At 33.7% G+C, this 16,697-nt stretch overlaps 1 protein-coding gene across 2 annotated transcripts in view; it reads right to left on the bottom strand.

The window, feature by feature from the left end:
- LOC114325622 (HIV Tat-specific factor 1) overlaps positions 1 to 16,691 on the bottom strand; it is a 33,942-nt gene extending 17,251 nt beyond the window's left edge. For both annotated transcript variants that reach the window (XM_050662668.1, XM_050662667.1), the window contains exons 1-3: positions 16,465 to 16,691; positions 16,294 to 16,407; positions 524 to 1,194 (exon numbers count right to left, since the gene is read on the bottom strand). In XM_050662668.1, the coding sequence (XP_050518625.1) occupies positions 524 to 1,194; positions 16,294 to 16,407; positions 16,465 to 16,510 (831 nt within the window). In that variant the 5' untranslated portion in view covers positions 16,511 to 16,691. The remainder of the gene's footprint in view (positions 1 to 523; positions 1,195 to 16,293; positions 16,408 to 16,464) is intronic.
- Between the last annotated feature and the right edge of the window lie 6 nt (positions 16,692 to 16,697).

Raw genomic sequence — 16,697 nt, 5'->3', positions numbered from 1 at the left:
AAGCAAAACCAGTGAAAGAATACCAGAAATAAAAGAAAACATATTGGCAGCGAATAAAGCTTATTTTGAAAATAAAACATTACTTAAAAGCAAAATACTGACAATGAAAACCAAGATGAGAATATTAACACAATAATTAGACCAATATTAGTATACGCAGCGGAAACAATGACAATGACTAAAAAAGAAGAAGAAAACAGAATAGTGGAGAGAAGGATCATGAGAACCACACTGGAACCAACCAGAAGAGAGCACAATGAATATAGAAGCCGAACAATTGCCAATTGCAGATATTAGGAAAGTACCTACTGAAAGAAGATATCTCGACCAAAATAAAGCAATGTAGAGTTAGATGATTGTGACATCAGGCGGACAGGAGGTGAAGCACTGACATAATGCTATGATATAATGGAATCCAGGAGGAAGAAAGAAAAGAGGAAGACCAAGATCAAAGTGGCTGCAAGCTCTTGCGACTTGGCCTCATATCAGAGTATACAGTCATTATAATATATGTATGTAATACCTGCAAAGATAGCTCCACTGATTCGATTTTTATATATGTACATAGGGCATCGCCTTTTAATAAATCTGTACCAGGCTCTTTATACAACTTAATTCTGAATTTTCCTGAATGTGGATCTCTCATAACCAATCCACATTTCTGCATTAAATCTACGAATTCTTGTTCATCAATATCTGTTGGTAAATTCGAAACATATACATTGGTGTTTTGTGTTTCGTCCAATTGAAACCAAGTAGGATCTGAAGCTTTTCGTTTTTCCCCCTTGACCTTTTTAGTTTTCTCTTCCAGCTTCACCACTGGCTCCTCTTTTTTTACTTCAATTTGTGTATTATCTACGAATCCATAATTCATCTGATACCTTGCCATGAAATCATCATCTACTTTTGGAAACCACGCACTTTTTTCTTTGTCCCAAAAGTATTTTACACCTTCTGCGTCAGTATAGACGTGAGTATCGTCTTCAAAACCATAGGATTCGTTACTTTTTAGTACCCATTCGTTCTTTTCTTTGTCCCAGGTGTACTGACTACCACTGCTCGGATCTGTATAGATGGCAATATCTCCTTCGTAGTGAACATTTTTTGAATCATATCCTGTTTCAGATGTCTCTGGCGCATCTGTTGTTTGTGGGGTATCTTTTGTAATTGTTGGTGCTACTTTCTCATTGACACCTGGAAAAATAAAAATTTATCAAATTAAATAGGTATTATTTAGTATTGAGAGGGAGAGTGATGTGAAGAAAAGAAAGAGTTAAATAATAATAAAAATAAATACAGTAGAGCGTCGATAATCCGAACCCTGGTAATCCGAACGATCGCTAATCCGAACGCAAAAAAAATTATAAAATATAATCGCGGACCGAATTTTTGGATTTAATATGACAATATGGGCAAAATACGACCGCGAATTTTTGTTTTGTTTATCCAGAAATACATACAATATATTTGTTTATTATGCAGGTGTTTTATTCCTTGTAACTAAAACGTATGTACATATGTACCTACATAAATATGTATTATGTTTATGAGCTTTGTATGTATTTTGAACATATGTTCGATAATCCGAACAATTTGATAATCCGAACTACCCCTGCACCAATTAGTTCGGATTATCGACGCTCTACTGTAAATAAATAAAAGAAAGAGTAATATGACTTTTCAATGCTTCTCATTTGTTGCGAGCTCCTGTAATATGTCATATATTAATATTATGCACAGATTATACTACATATTTATGACAAAAGCTAGAAACAAATGAGAATCATTGAAATGATGATCCGGGAAAGGTTACAATTTCACAGGTCAAATTTATTTTTTATCGAACAAGACATCGTAAGTATTCAAGATTTTCTTTTCGGAATGATATCAAGTTCTGATTTTGATCGAATTATTTTTAGTTTACACATAATTTATGAAAATTCATATCAGAAACAAACAACTATACATTTAAATAAATTTAATATTCTTTTAGAACAAAATAGTCTAAATACTTTTGATAACCTAAATAGAAATAATGACATATTAGCGACAGTTGTTAATCTATCAAATAGACATTTAAACGCAACGGAAAATTTGGTATTGTCAAAAGGTTTAAACTATGCTGTTACTCATCCATCTATTACAAAATTAGACATAATTAGCTCAAGAAAATATCCCAGTGTCTACCAACTCATGAAAAAGAACAATATAGGGTACTATGTAAACTTGAATTGGAAAATTTTTATTAAACATTATAAAACCATTTGCTAATACTGATGACACATTTATAAAAAATACAAAACATTTTTTAAACAAATTATCAACTATTGAATTTAATCCAAATAATATTTTAGTAAGTTTTGACATAAACAGTTTATTTATAAATGTGCCATTAGATAAAACTTTAAACATAATCAAAACTAAATTAGAGAATGATAATACATTGACAACTAGGACAAGACTAAGGGCCGGTTGTTCGAACGCTAATTAACAATTATCATTATCAAATATTTAATTACTGTCACCAAACTGTCAATGTCAACTTTGTTTGGGTTGCTGAAAACATAATTAATTAAAATTATGAGATTTATTATCAATTATGTTAATAATTATTGTTATATTAATTGATTATAGTCTCAGAATTGTAATCAATTATGTTTTTAGCAACCCAACCAAAGTTGATATTGACAGTTTTGACAGTAATTAAATATTTGATAGTGATCATTGTTGATTAGCTTTCGAACAACCGGCCCTACATGTATCAGCTATAATGGAGTTATTGACATTATGTACTAATAATACCTATTTTCAACTAAATAATGAGTTCTATAAACAAAATTTTGGTCTAGCAATGGGCTCTTCTTTATCTCCATTATTGGCTAATATATTTATGGAGGATTTCGAAACTAATATCATTTCTAAACAAAATTTAAAACCCACAGTATGGTGGAGATATGTAGATGATGTGTTTTCAATATGGCCTCATAGATCAGAATTGTTGGATACATTCCTGAATATTATAAACGATCAAGAAGAGACAATAAAATTTACAATGGAAAAGGAATACAATAACACTTTGCCTTTCCTCGATGTTTTAGTCTCAAAGAAGGATACTGGATATGAGGGAACGTTAAAAAGGGAATCACTAAATCCTTATATGATAGAGCCAAAATTACTTGTTCTAACGAAAATTAATTTTTAGAAGAAAAACAATTGTTAACATCTGTTTTATTAAAAAATGATTATTCTTTATCGTTTATAAATAAGGAATTGACAAGATTGGATCGAATGGAACAGAACAACTTAGAACGGGATCCTACAACATTCACAAGAAATAATACGAGGAAAATAACAATACCATATATAAAAGGACTATCCGAGAAACTTAAAACAATAGGAAATAAATTCAACAACATTCAAAACAACAAACACATTGAGATCTATTCTATCTAAAACTAAACCTAACAATGAACAAGAAAGAACAAAGAATTGCATTTATAAAATACCTTGTGAATGCGAACAATTTTATTTAGGTGAAACATCAAGACCATTAAATGTTAGAATAAGTGAACATCAGTCTTATATTAAAAATAGAGAATTTGATAGATCTCAAATATGCCAACACGCATGGGATAATGAACATAGAGTTCAATGGAGAGATTCAAGTATAGTCCTGAAAGAATCAGATAGTAAAAAGAGAAAAATCAAAGAAGCGGCTCTAATTATGCTAAATGAAACCAATTGTGTCGCAAATTCCTCGGTAGAATGCAGTAGGATGTGGTTACCCATACTGAAAGAGGAAGTCAATAGAAAGAAAATACCACGATTAGTAAGTCAATAACATATCGAGTTAGTACAAATTTTATATTTTAGTATTACTTATTGTATATCTATGTATTATTAATATTATTTAAAATTTAAACATATTAAAGTCAGAATTTGGTATTAGTTTTTTGAAGGTAAATTAAATGTAAGACCAAATACTTACGATGTCGGGATAGTATGACGAGGTTTTTTCCTGGTTTTTCCCTCGTGATTTACTATGAAATCTCTAACGCGAGAATTTTACTGTCATCGTTGCATTTGGTTGTCTTTTTAAAGACAGATCACATGCTATGATTTTTTTGCGACGGATATTCTTGAGTTGGGATTGATTTCATGTAATCGAATGAATTATCTTTTAGTAAAGTCGTCCCAGGAACGCAACTGATAAATATTGACGATATCATTTTAAAGTCTTCTACTTTAAAATGTATAATATACGTCTGAATTGCCAATATAAATGAGTCAGATTAAATAAATTATTAGAAGAATTTTTTTTACTTAGCAACAACATTTTTGTTTATTTTAATAGTATTTTGTATTTTGACAACGAAACACGATTTGGGCTTCGAAAAGTTAATAAATTCATTTTTTAGTAAAATTGTGGCTTATTTCCCATAGAAAATACTTAATAATAAAAATAAATAAATAAATAAATAAAAGAAAGAGTAATATGACTTTTCAATGCTTCTCATTTGTTGCGAGCTCCTGTAATATGTCATATATTAATATTATGCACAGATTATACTACATATGACAAAAGCTCGAAACAAATGAGAAGCATTGAAAAGTCCTGGCTATAACTTCACTCAGTATGCCAATTGCAGGATTAGAAAACCATGAGATGAGAAAGTATAAATAAATTAATTGAAATTATTCTTGTAACTGCTTAATTTCATCTATTCACCTGGGGCAGACCCTAAGTTACGTAACAATCATTCTACAAATTGCACATAATTAGGCCTGGAGCATATTGAACCGAACACACACTGATGCCAAGTGTGGACAGTTTTTGTGAAGCACAGTTAGAGATGAGATACCGCAAATTGAACCTACCCTATACGGACAGATGCAAGTGTTCATACATAAATGCCTAAGGAAGATTCTTAACATTTAGTAACTTAAGAACTAGATGTAAATTTTTATCAAGAGAGTGTTATACCGATTACATTCAACGCACCGAACATTCTTTTATTAATAACGTTAAATCCTTTTGGAAATTTGTAAGTAGTAAAAGGGAAAATAACGCTATACCTAATACAATGACTCTTGGAGATTGTACTGCCTTCAATGGAACAGATATTGCTAATCTTTTAGCTAACCAATTCTCTTCCGTCTATACAAACCAATCCTTACATCCGCATGTAACCCAGATTTCACCTTTGGTTAATGTGTCTAATTATCACATTGAAATTTCAAAAATCTACGAAAAACTGTCTGACTTAATACCAACAAAGGTCCTGGTCCTGATGGAATTCCCCCTACTTTCCTTAAAACATTCAGCTACATTCTATCGCGCCCACTTTTTTTTATATATTTAATAAGTCTCTATTAACAGGGGAATTTCCAGACTACTGTAAAAACTTTTGTCACTCCAATATATAAATCAGGTCGAAAATCGGATATAGGTAACTATAGTCCCATTTCTATTCTTAGTGCTATTCCTAAAGTTTTTGAGAACATTATTTCCGATTATTTAAGTTATGACTGCTCGCCAATTATAGGGGCCCAACAATTTGGATTTACATCCAAAAAATCAGCAGAATTGGGTCTCATAACATATGTTGATTTTTGAAGTTATACTTCTTTACGCGCGATATGAGGGTGAATTTTTATATGTTAAAACCTACGATCCCGGCGCATGCGCATTATAACTTTGTTTTGATTGTATGTTCAAATGACATGTCAAAAATTATCCAATATGGCAGCTATAGCGCAGCTGTGGTTTGAACGGTTGACGGTTTGGTTATGTATGGTTGTTGCGTTTTAAAATTTGTGGGAAGAGAAACAACAAAGGTTAGTTAATAGTTATACTGCCTTTTTAAATAGATTTCATATTATATTTTTGAAGTTATACTTCAAAATGTTTTAATTTATGTATGTATCAGTCCAGAAAAGGCGTGGAAAGAATATATTAGTGTTTTTAAATATATTTTTCTACAAGCGTGTTAAAAATGCAATTTTTTAGGACTCCATAGGAGCGTTAAAAATGCTACTTTAAGGTACTAGTGCTTTAAAATTTTTAAGGCACTGCAGTTAAAAGTGAATTGTCAAATTGTGAAACGTCAAAATATTTATATTTCATTTATTAACATTAATATTAATAATATAACTTGCGCAATTTGAAAAAGGTGGTTTAAAAGGTTTTTTATTATAATTTTGTGTCTTTGGATTTGTCTTCCTTGGACGTAAAACAATAAGACATCTATTTTTATATTTCACTTGTCACCGTGATGTATAATTATGTATATCTGAAAGGTAAGTAGCATGCGGCTTGATGGCCTTGTTGGTAGAGCATTGGACCAGAGATAAAAAAATCGTGAGATTGCGGGTTCAAATCCCGGACGATTCATTTTTTTTTTAAATATTTGGCATTGTTAAGTTTTGGTTCATTTTTGGTAATTATTGTTAATTTTTTGTATTGTAACTGTTAAGTAGGTATATTTATTATTTCGTCGAAATTATATTATAATAGAAGTATAACTTCCTATGTGCGTACAAAGTACACACACATTCTTTTTTGACATATGCTCTTGAGAGGGGTTTACAAGTTGACTCTGTGTATACTGACTTTTCCAAAGCTTTCGACAAAGTTAATCATGAGCTCTTGATACATAAACTTTATTTATACGGAGTTGATGGCCTTATATTGAAGTGGCTCAAGAGCTATCTTACGCAAAGATCACAAATTGTCAGGGTTAATCATTACTATTCTCATACCATCTCTGTTACCTCAGGTGTACCACAAGGATCACACTTGGGACTTCTGTTGTTTAATATATTTATCAATGATCTAATACCCTGTTTCCAAGTAAGTGAAACTTTGTTATTCGCTGATGATTTAAAATGTTTTACAATAATCACATGTGAGGCTGATTCACTTAGTTTACAAGGTGATATTGATCGCCTATCTAACTGGTGTATGCAAAATGGTATGTGTTTGAATGCATCCAAATACCATATTCTTCGTTTTCATCGAACTCATCATCCACTCATCTTCGAATATAATGTAACAAAATAATTATTGACCTACCCTCGTATACCAGCTCCCGCCTCCGCACAGACAGAACACTATCGATGTTTCGAGATACGCCGATGCAGCGCCGATGACGTGCAAGCGGTCACATGGACATAGCTGGAGATATATAGATATTTCTGGAATATCTGTATCGCATATATAAATATATAAAGGACATATTTGTAAATAGAGTTAGTCTTAAGCTAAAGTTTGTAAAGTAAACTTGTATAGATAAAAAATAAAGTCGTATATAAATTACGAACCGCTAGTTTTATTGTAATTAGAAGTATTACAGTAAATAACCGCTACAGTGGTGTTAACGGTGTGGAGTGTAAATAAATGAAAAGTGAAAAAAAGACTTTTGAACTTTATTCGTCGGGAATAATCGGAGTGCGTTAATTGTTCGGTATTCGGAAAGACTTTTGAACTTTATTCGTCGGGAATAATTGAAGTGCGTTGATTGTTCGGTATTCGGAAAGACTTAGACATTTTGAAAAGTACGTGTGTGCCGACCAAAGATGTTGCTACAAGAACTGACCATAAAACAGCTCCGTGAACAATTAGAAGAGTACGAATTAGACAGCAGTGGGTGCAAGATAGTCCTACAAGCACGACTCAAGGATGTCCTCACGAAGAACGGAGATGACCCAGAGACGTTCCACTTCCAGTCAGCAGAACAAGCAATCTTATCGAAATTAAAAACTGTTTCTGAAACGATCGATGATACTTCTAAGATAAATAATGAGAAATTCGAAACCATTTCTCAAAAGATCGATGAAACTTCTAAAAAAAGCGACGATAAATTCGAAAACGTTGCTAAAAAATTTGACGAGACTTCTCAAGTAATTAAAGAAGTTTGTAGACAGAGCAACGAGAAATTTGAAAGTGTTTCTCAAGTAATTAAAGACGTTTGTAGACAGAACGACGAGAAATTTGAAGAGGTTTCTAGAACATTCGATAAGATACAGAAAAGCGTAGACGACAGTAAAGAAATGTTAGAAGAGAAGATCAAACAACTAGAGACTATGGTAACCAATACGAAAGTGCTACCTTCAGTTAATGCAGTAGTTTTGGCCGTAGAAGAGAAGATCAAAGAATTAGAGAGCATGATAACCGATACAAAAGTGCAACCGTCAGTTCATGCAGTAGCTTTAGATCCTGTAGTGAAAGATGAACTACCGAGAGACGAAATGTCGCACAATATCAGATTCAAATTACCACCATTTGATGGAAAGTCCTCTTGGTCCATATATCTTAGACAATTTGAAGCTATTGCGACCGCCAATCATTGGACCGAACAGGAAAAGGCTGTTTCCTTGACTGCTGCTTTACGAGGTGATGCTGCAGATATATTAAGGTCAATTCCCAAGGGTCAAGAAAATTGTTACCAGACCTTGTTCACTCGTCTAGAAAAACGCTATGGAGATGCCCATCTACAACAAGTATACAAAGCACAACTGCGAAGTAGAAGTCAACGAGCAAGTGAGAATCTGCAAGAATTTGAAGCAGATGTGGCTCGTGTGGTGCGGTTGGCTTATCCAGAGGTGCCAGACAGCGTTTTAGAAGAAATTGCGGTAGATACCTTCGTCAATGGGCTGAAAGATAGTGAATTACAGAAAGCTTTACGACTAGCAAGACCGAAAGTTTTAGATGAAGCACTTGCTATTGCCTTGGAACACGAAGCAGCTAGCCAAGCTTCACGAAACAATCGAGTAATAACCGTGGAAAAAGGCGATAAGAGAAAAGATGAACGTTTGGTGGAAATGGTACGGAGGGTGATTCGTGACACGATGCCGAAGAGACGCATGAAGAGGGCTGGAAGAGTTGGTTCAAATACAGATGCTTCCTCGATACGGCCATGCAGTGAAAGTTGTAATCACCGGCTTAAAGTAGATGAACAGCTTTGCCCTGTGAGACGAACTACCGTCGTTAATGAGCAATGGCAGCCAGAACAGTTACAAGAAGCCCAAGAAGACGATCCATGTATAAAAAGAGTATTGGATTGGATGCGTCGAGGTGAGAGACCTAGTTGGCAAAACATTAGTGCGTGTAGTCCGGAAGTCAAGGCCTACTGGAGCCAATGGAATTGCCTGATACTAAAAGATGATCTTCTGTACAGAACCTTTGAGAACGATGATGGTACAGAATCTAAGCTTCAGTTGATTTTACCTAAAAGTAAAGTGTCAGAAGTATTGCGTCAGTTGCATGACGGTACATCAGGTGGACACTTTGGTATTACGAAGACTCTGCAAAAGGTTCGAGAACGGTTCTATTGGGTGAACTGTAAAGATGATGTAAGAAGATGGTGCCAGAAATTTGAACTGTGTGCATCCGGTAATGGTCCAGTTGGTAAAAAGAGAGCACCCATGAGACAGTACAATGTTGGCAGTCCTATGGAAAGAGTAGCAATCGACATTGCAGGTCCATTTCCAGAAACTGATGCTGGAAATAAATACATCCTGGTAGCCATGGATTATTTTACGAAATGGACCGAGGCCTATGCATTACCAAATCAAGAAGCTGCTACCGTTGCAGAGGTACTTGTTAAAGAATTCTTCAGCCGATTTGGTGTTCCCTTGGAGATCCACTCCGACCAAGGGCGAAACTTTGAGTCAGCTCTTTTCCAAAACGTTTGTAAATTGATTGGTGCCAATAAGACCAGAACAACACCCCTGCATCCTCAATCAGATGGAATGGTCGAGAGGATGAACCGAACGATGGGTAAACACTTGTCCAAAGTTGTATCTGAACATCAGCGAAATTGGGACCAACACATTCATTTATTCCTGATGGCCTACCGCTCGGCCGTGAATGAAACTACAGGTCAAACACCAACCTGCCTGATGTTGGGTCGTGAAGTTCGTTTGCCCTGCGACCTAGAGTTTGGCTGCAGACCTTCCGAGGAATATGTTGCAGGCGAAGAATACGTAGACCGCCTGAAGTTACGAATGAACAACATTCATGAACTTGCCCGACAACACATCCAGATAGCCAGTGACAGAATGAAAGATCAATATGATTCTCGCTGCAAGAATGAAAGCTTCGAAGTAGGTGATCTTGTCTGGCTTTATAATCCACAACGTCGTCGAGGCCTGTGTCCTAAACTGCAAAGACAATGGGAAGGTCCGTATGAAGTTAAGAAGAAAATAAATGACGTAATATACAGAATTAAGAAGTTACCAAACGGTAAACCAAAAGTTATTCACATAAATCGTCTTGCACCATATGCTGGCTCAAATGAAACAGAGGAAGCCCGAGTCCTCCAACAGGAGATGAAAGATGCACCACAGCCAAGTTTTAAGGAATTTATGTCAAATTACGCAGAAAGAAAAAGTGCTAGATTCGGCGTGACCACAGAAGTTCAGCAAGATCTGTTTGGTGTTCCAGAAAACGTCTCTCTAGCCCACTGTGTTGCACAAGACCTCGAGATGACTAAAGGAATCTCGTCCGTATTCAATAGAAAGTTCGGCCGCCTGGACGAGTTAAGGAATCAACAACCTAAAATTGGAAGAGTATTGCGATTGGAAGATGGTCCTCGATCTTTGCTGTATATAGTGACCAGGAAGTCTTATACGGACACGCCAAGCTACGAGAACATATGGCGTGCTCTAACTAATTTGAAGAAAATGGTCTGTAATTATGACATCAAAGATTTGGCTTTACCAAAAATTGGCCATGCAGTAGAAAATCTGGATTGGAAGATTGTGAGAAGCATGCTGGAAGTGATCTTCAGAGAAACTGGCGTACGGATTACTGTGTGTTGCATGAACCCGAAGATGTCATACCCTTCAAAGACAGTAGACTGTTACTTCTTTTCTAGGGGTGTATGCAGAGCTGGAGAATCCTGTAGATTCCGCCATCCTGGGCCATCTAGAGTTGCTGATCGGGACGCTCAGATCTTAAGAGGGGAGCAGTGTAACAAAATAATTATTGACCTACCCTCGTATACCAGCTCCCGCCTCCGCACAGACAGAACACTATCGATGTTTCGAGATACGCCGATGCAGCGCCGATGACGTGCAAGCGGTCACATGGACATAGCTGGAGATATATAGATATTTCTGGAATATCTGTATCGCATATATAAATAGGACATATTTGTAAATAGAGTTAGTCTTAAGCTAAAGTTTGTAAAGTAAACTTGTATAGATAAAAAATAAAGTCGTATATAAATTACGAACCGCTAGTTTTATTGTAAATAGAAGTATTACAGTAAATAACCGCTACAATAATATAAATAATCTGACCTTACATTCTGCCTCTGAAACTAAGGATCTAGGTGTGATCCTTGACTCCGCCCTTAGCTATAAATCACACATTTCCAGTACAATACAGAAGTCTATGAAGATGCTTGGCTTTATAAAAAGAACCACCAGAGACTTTAGTAACATCTCAGCTATTAAATCCCTTTATTTCTCCCTGGTTAGATCTCATTTCGATTACTCTTCCACAATTTGGTCCCCCTATTACTTTACTCATAAACTGAAACTTGAGGCTGTCCAACACAATTTTCTGAGATATAGTGCCACTAAGATGCATGTATACTACGACTATTCTGCATTAGAGCGCATACTGAACTTACCTCCTCTTGAGGTACGCAGAAAACAAAGAGACTTAATAATTTTATTTAAAATTATCAACGGGCTGTGTAACTGCCCCGAGCTTCTCTCCAAAATATCTCTATTTGTCCCCAGTCATTCGACTAGGCTGGTGCAAACCTTTTATTTTTCTTTTCATAGATTCAATTATTATTAAAACACATTTATTCCTAGAACTTTTTGATTAGCTAACTCATTAAATAACCTCGAAATTTTTAATATATCAGTTTCCCGCTTTAAAAATCATATTTCTTCCCTAACTTTTTAATACCTTCGGCCAGAGTTTTTGTATTGTGATTGGTGTTACATGACCTGTATGTATTAGATAACTCAAAACCGTTATACCTTGGAACGTTTCTGAATTGATTTATGTGTTATCTTTTGTTTGTAATTGTACTGACCTATTATATTATCTTATTCTTTTTTTCTTTTTTGTAACTGTACTACTCATAGAATTATTTTTCTCAAACCACTTTGTTATGTTATATTATGATAATTTAGAGCACTGTAACATTTATATCTGAATAGGGCTTGCCCGTGAATAAATAAATAAATCAATAAATAAATAAACATTTACTTGCTAAACCGCATATCAAACCAAGAGTTATGGACAAGAACTAACCAGGAACCTGTATTTAAGACAATATGCAAAAGGAAATTAAGTTGGATGGGGCACACACTAAGGAGACCTGACACAGACATAGCAAGGCAAGCCCTAGAATACACACCAGATGGAAAGAGAAGATCAGGTAGACCCGTAGAAAAGAAGTATAGAGAAACAAATTAATTCTATTGGGAAAACCTGAGCAGAAATAAAGATTAGTGCAAAGGATAGGACAGAATGGAGGCAGACAGTTGACGCCCTATGCTCAGCATGGAGTGAAGAGGAATAAGTAAGTAAGTATGACTAGCCCATGCACTTGTCGCTCCGATGTGGGACAGTTTAACATCAGAGTACAGTTTTCACGGGTCATGGCTCGTGGGTCCTACTCCCAGATGTTAACTTGTTTCCAATTAGCGATATCTGTGAAGATATCATTACCCTCAAATTCAACTTATCATCATATTATGCTTTTTCTCATGAGGATCTTTCAGTGCGTCACAGTTTTTCAATTTCTTTCTAATGTATTAAATTGTATGTGAAAGAAAAAAACGCACGTCGGTGATTACATTTCGTCGGTGACATTTATAACATTTACTCTAGTTGTCAATAGATGGCGCTATAATCGAAAAAAAAGTATTTTGCGAATTATACAGTATGTCCCTGTAAGTTGTATCCATATGGAAAACTTTTTTATTAATTTTACGAAAAAAAGTTATTCTTTATAAAAAGCTCTGCATGGTCCAAAACCTAAGATTTAACCATCAAATATCAAATTTTCTGAATATTATACGAGGTATGTCAAAAAGTTTGAATTTCACTCAAGAAAAGTAGCGTAGAGTAGAAGTAGTAGAAAAGTAGAGTAAAGTAGCTTTATTTTTCGTAATATTGGAAATTGCTATTATGAAAAGTTGTGTGGAATTAAAAGCTATATCCTAATATGCAATTACATACTTCTAATTGAAAAAAATTTTTTTTTTTGGGAAATTATGGATAACTATCATTATTTTTTCAGTTATTTCAATTCTGATAACTCTTTTATTATTAATTTTACGAAAAAAAGTGATTCTCAATAAAAAGTTCTGGATGGTCTAAAACAGTGGTTTTCAATGTTTTTGAGCCATGTACCACCAAAATGCTTATAATTATTTTTGGTACCACCTACCTGAAGTATCTATGGAGGTAGGTAATTTAATTAACTACAAATATGCTGGATTTTGGCTGTGGTTTTGCGTTTTGTGTACCACCGCACCTAATGAAATGTACCACCAGTGGTACATGTACCACAGATTGAGAACCCCTGGTCTAAAACTTAAAATACAACCATCTTATATCAAATTTTATCAATTTTATACGAGGTATGTCAAAAACATAAATTTAGATCAAAAGTAAAGTACCTTTATAGTTCAGAATATTTCAATTAGAAGATGTAATTACATATTGAAACATAGTTTTTAATTCTAAATAACTTTTCATAATAACAATTTTCGATATTGTGAAAAATAAACGTATTTTACTCTTGAGCGAAATTCATATTTTTTGACATACCTCGTATAAAATTGATAAAATTTGAGAAAAGCTGGTTGTATTTTAGATTTTAGACCATGCAGAACTTTTTATTAAGAATCACTTTTTTCGTAAAATTAATAATAAAAGAGTTATCTGAATTAAAATAACTGAAAATAATGTTAGTTATCCATAATTTTTCAAAAAAAAAAAATTTCAATTAGAAGGATGTAATTGCATACTACAGTTTTTAATTCCAAACAACTTTTCATAATAGCAATTTTCAATATTGTGAAAAATAAAGCTACTTTACTCTTGAGTGAAATTCAAACTTTTTGACATACCTCGTATAATATTCAAAAAAAGAATGTGTGTGTACTTTGTACGCACGTAAGAAGTTATACTTCTATTATATGATTATAAACGAAATTAATATACTTTTTATTTATATTTTATTTAAATATTAAATTAATTTATACTTACTACTTCTCAAACATTTTTATTAAAACAGTGCCAAAAAACACATTAAAAATGCCACAAATGATTTCTGAACATTAATTGTCGGAAAAATTTTTAACTAAATACGTATTTTCTGAAAATAAAATTATATAATAAATATACTTACAATCATAAAATGTATAAAAAAAAATAAAAAAATAAAAGTTTCTATTGGGATTCGAACCAACTTACCACGCGGCTGGTATTTGCGTTGTATTGGGATTCACCCGCATTAAAACTTCGCCACAGAGACAGCTTGTCATTATGTGCGAAGATCGTCTAACTAAACAGATTAACCTTTTGACATTTTTAACTTATGTAAATCAAATTATTTTGATTTTGAATTGAAATGATTTAGAATTGAAAAAATACAACAAAACATAGAGTAAGAAGACAATATATTAGGTGAATATTGATAGAAATTTTGATGGTAATCAAATTATGTAAATAAAAGTATTACATACTACTTATGTATTTTGGTAGGTTCAAGGTAGGTATCGGAGCCCGTATAACAACTAATAAATTTCGCAATCACTTGCGTCGTGCAAAGTGGCTATGTTCAAATATCATAACAAAATTTGATCAACTATTTATAAAACACTTACCAGTGAAAGATTCTTTAGCTTTGAATAAGCGAGATCTGCGGCACTCATACTAGGCACAGTTTGATGAGCTTTCACATTGGCATGCAACAATCATCTCTTCTATGTAAATAAGTCCAAAAATATAATATGAAAACTATTTAAAAAGGCAGTATAACCATTAACTAACTTTTTGTTTGTTGTTTCTCTTCCTACAAATTTTAAAACGCAACAAGCATACATTATAACCAAACCATGCACAGTCCCACAGCTGCCATATGGGATAATTTTTGTCATGTCATTTGAACATCCAATCAGAACAAAGTTATAATGCGCATGCGCCCGGTCGCTAGGTTTTCCCATATAAAATTTCACCGTCATTACGCCCGTAAAGAAGTATAACTTAAAAAATTTGATATTTGATGGTTAAATCTTAGGTTTTGGACCATGAAGAGCTTTTTATAAAGAATAACTTTTTTTCGTAAAATTAATAATAAAAAAGTTTTCCATATGGATACAACTTACAGGGACATACTGTATAATATATCTACGAATATAATCTGTACAATTTATAAGACTATACAAATCAAACAAAATACCATTTGAAGACAACATGGAAGAAAGGCGAAATGTCAATTTTTTATTATTTTTGGTTCAGAGCAGCACTATGTAGGTTTTTAGTAGTAGTTTTATGTGAGTCATTCAAACATGGGAAAAAGACAAATCCTCATAGCTTAAAACACGTTATAAAATTCTCCGTATAGGGAAGAAAGGCGAGCGGTTTCAATTTCAAACTCAATTGTCTCGAATTAACCTTTTTGTGACATTTCCCCTTTGTTCCGTGTGGTCTTCATTTTATAAATGTAATAAACACAATTGATTTGTTTTATGCCAAATTGCAAATAAAATGTGACAACTGTCAGATTTAACTAAAATGTAATGTCACTAAAATGTATATTATCACGGACTTACCTTTTTTTCTATCATTTGTGACGCACTGAAAAATGCTCATGAAAAGAAGCATATATTTTTGTTTATGCTTAAAAATTAAATCATCTTGTTTAATATTTTAGTGAAATATATAGTAGGTAAATAGTCAATCAGCAAAAATTTAAAGCATGCAACAGTTTTTGCAATGACAATCACAATCAGTGTTGTTATTATAGTAATGGCTGTTAAATACACATAATCACAAAATAATCTGGCTTTCTGTGAGGTCATAAGGTTTCTGGGGGACTAGCATGGGAGCCCGGTCCAGCATGGGAGCCCGGTCCAGCCTGGGACCCTGAAGCGCTGAAGACCAGGTTCTTATGGACCTGGTCTGTAAGATAGGGGTGATACAATGGACCCACCCTAGGAGGTCCAAGTATGTGAAGGGCTCACAAGTGGGCCCTGCCCCGATGTACCATAACCATAACCAATGGCAAGTTGTTATAGTGTTCAAATTACCTTCTATATTGTCACTGTTGATTTTCTCCTGACTTGATTCATTTTCTCTCAGTTGTTTATTACTTTCTGCTTTAATTTCATGGGTTCCTGCTTCAGGATCAATATTTTTGAAACCTTAAACATTGAAATGATAGTGCATAGATCAAAAACATATATTAGTGTACTACTTACTTGATTCAATATTGATATCAATATGTCCTGATTTTTCTTCACTCATTTTATATTTTTAAATAGCAAAATAAACCTAAATATTGACAAATAATGACAATACATAACCTCAGGTTTCTCCTGTCAAATTATTGAGTACCATTGGAGAAAATTCCCATTAAATAAATAACAAGTTTCCATAGATAAACTAGTTCTTTCTTTCTATCCTACAGGTAAAAAGAGGTAAGAGATCAAAT

The sequence above is a fragment of the Diabrotica virgifera genome, chromosome 9 (assembly GCF_917563875.1).
Source record: "Diabrotica virgifera virgifera chromosome 9, PGI_DIABVI_V3a".
Lineage (NCBI taxonomy): Eukaryota > Metazoa > Arthropoda > Insecta > Coleoptera > Chrysomelidae > Diabrotica > Diabrotica virgifera.
This window is presented reverse-complemented; position numbering and strand designations above follow the sequence as displayed.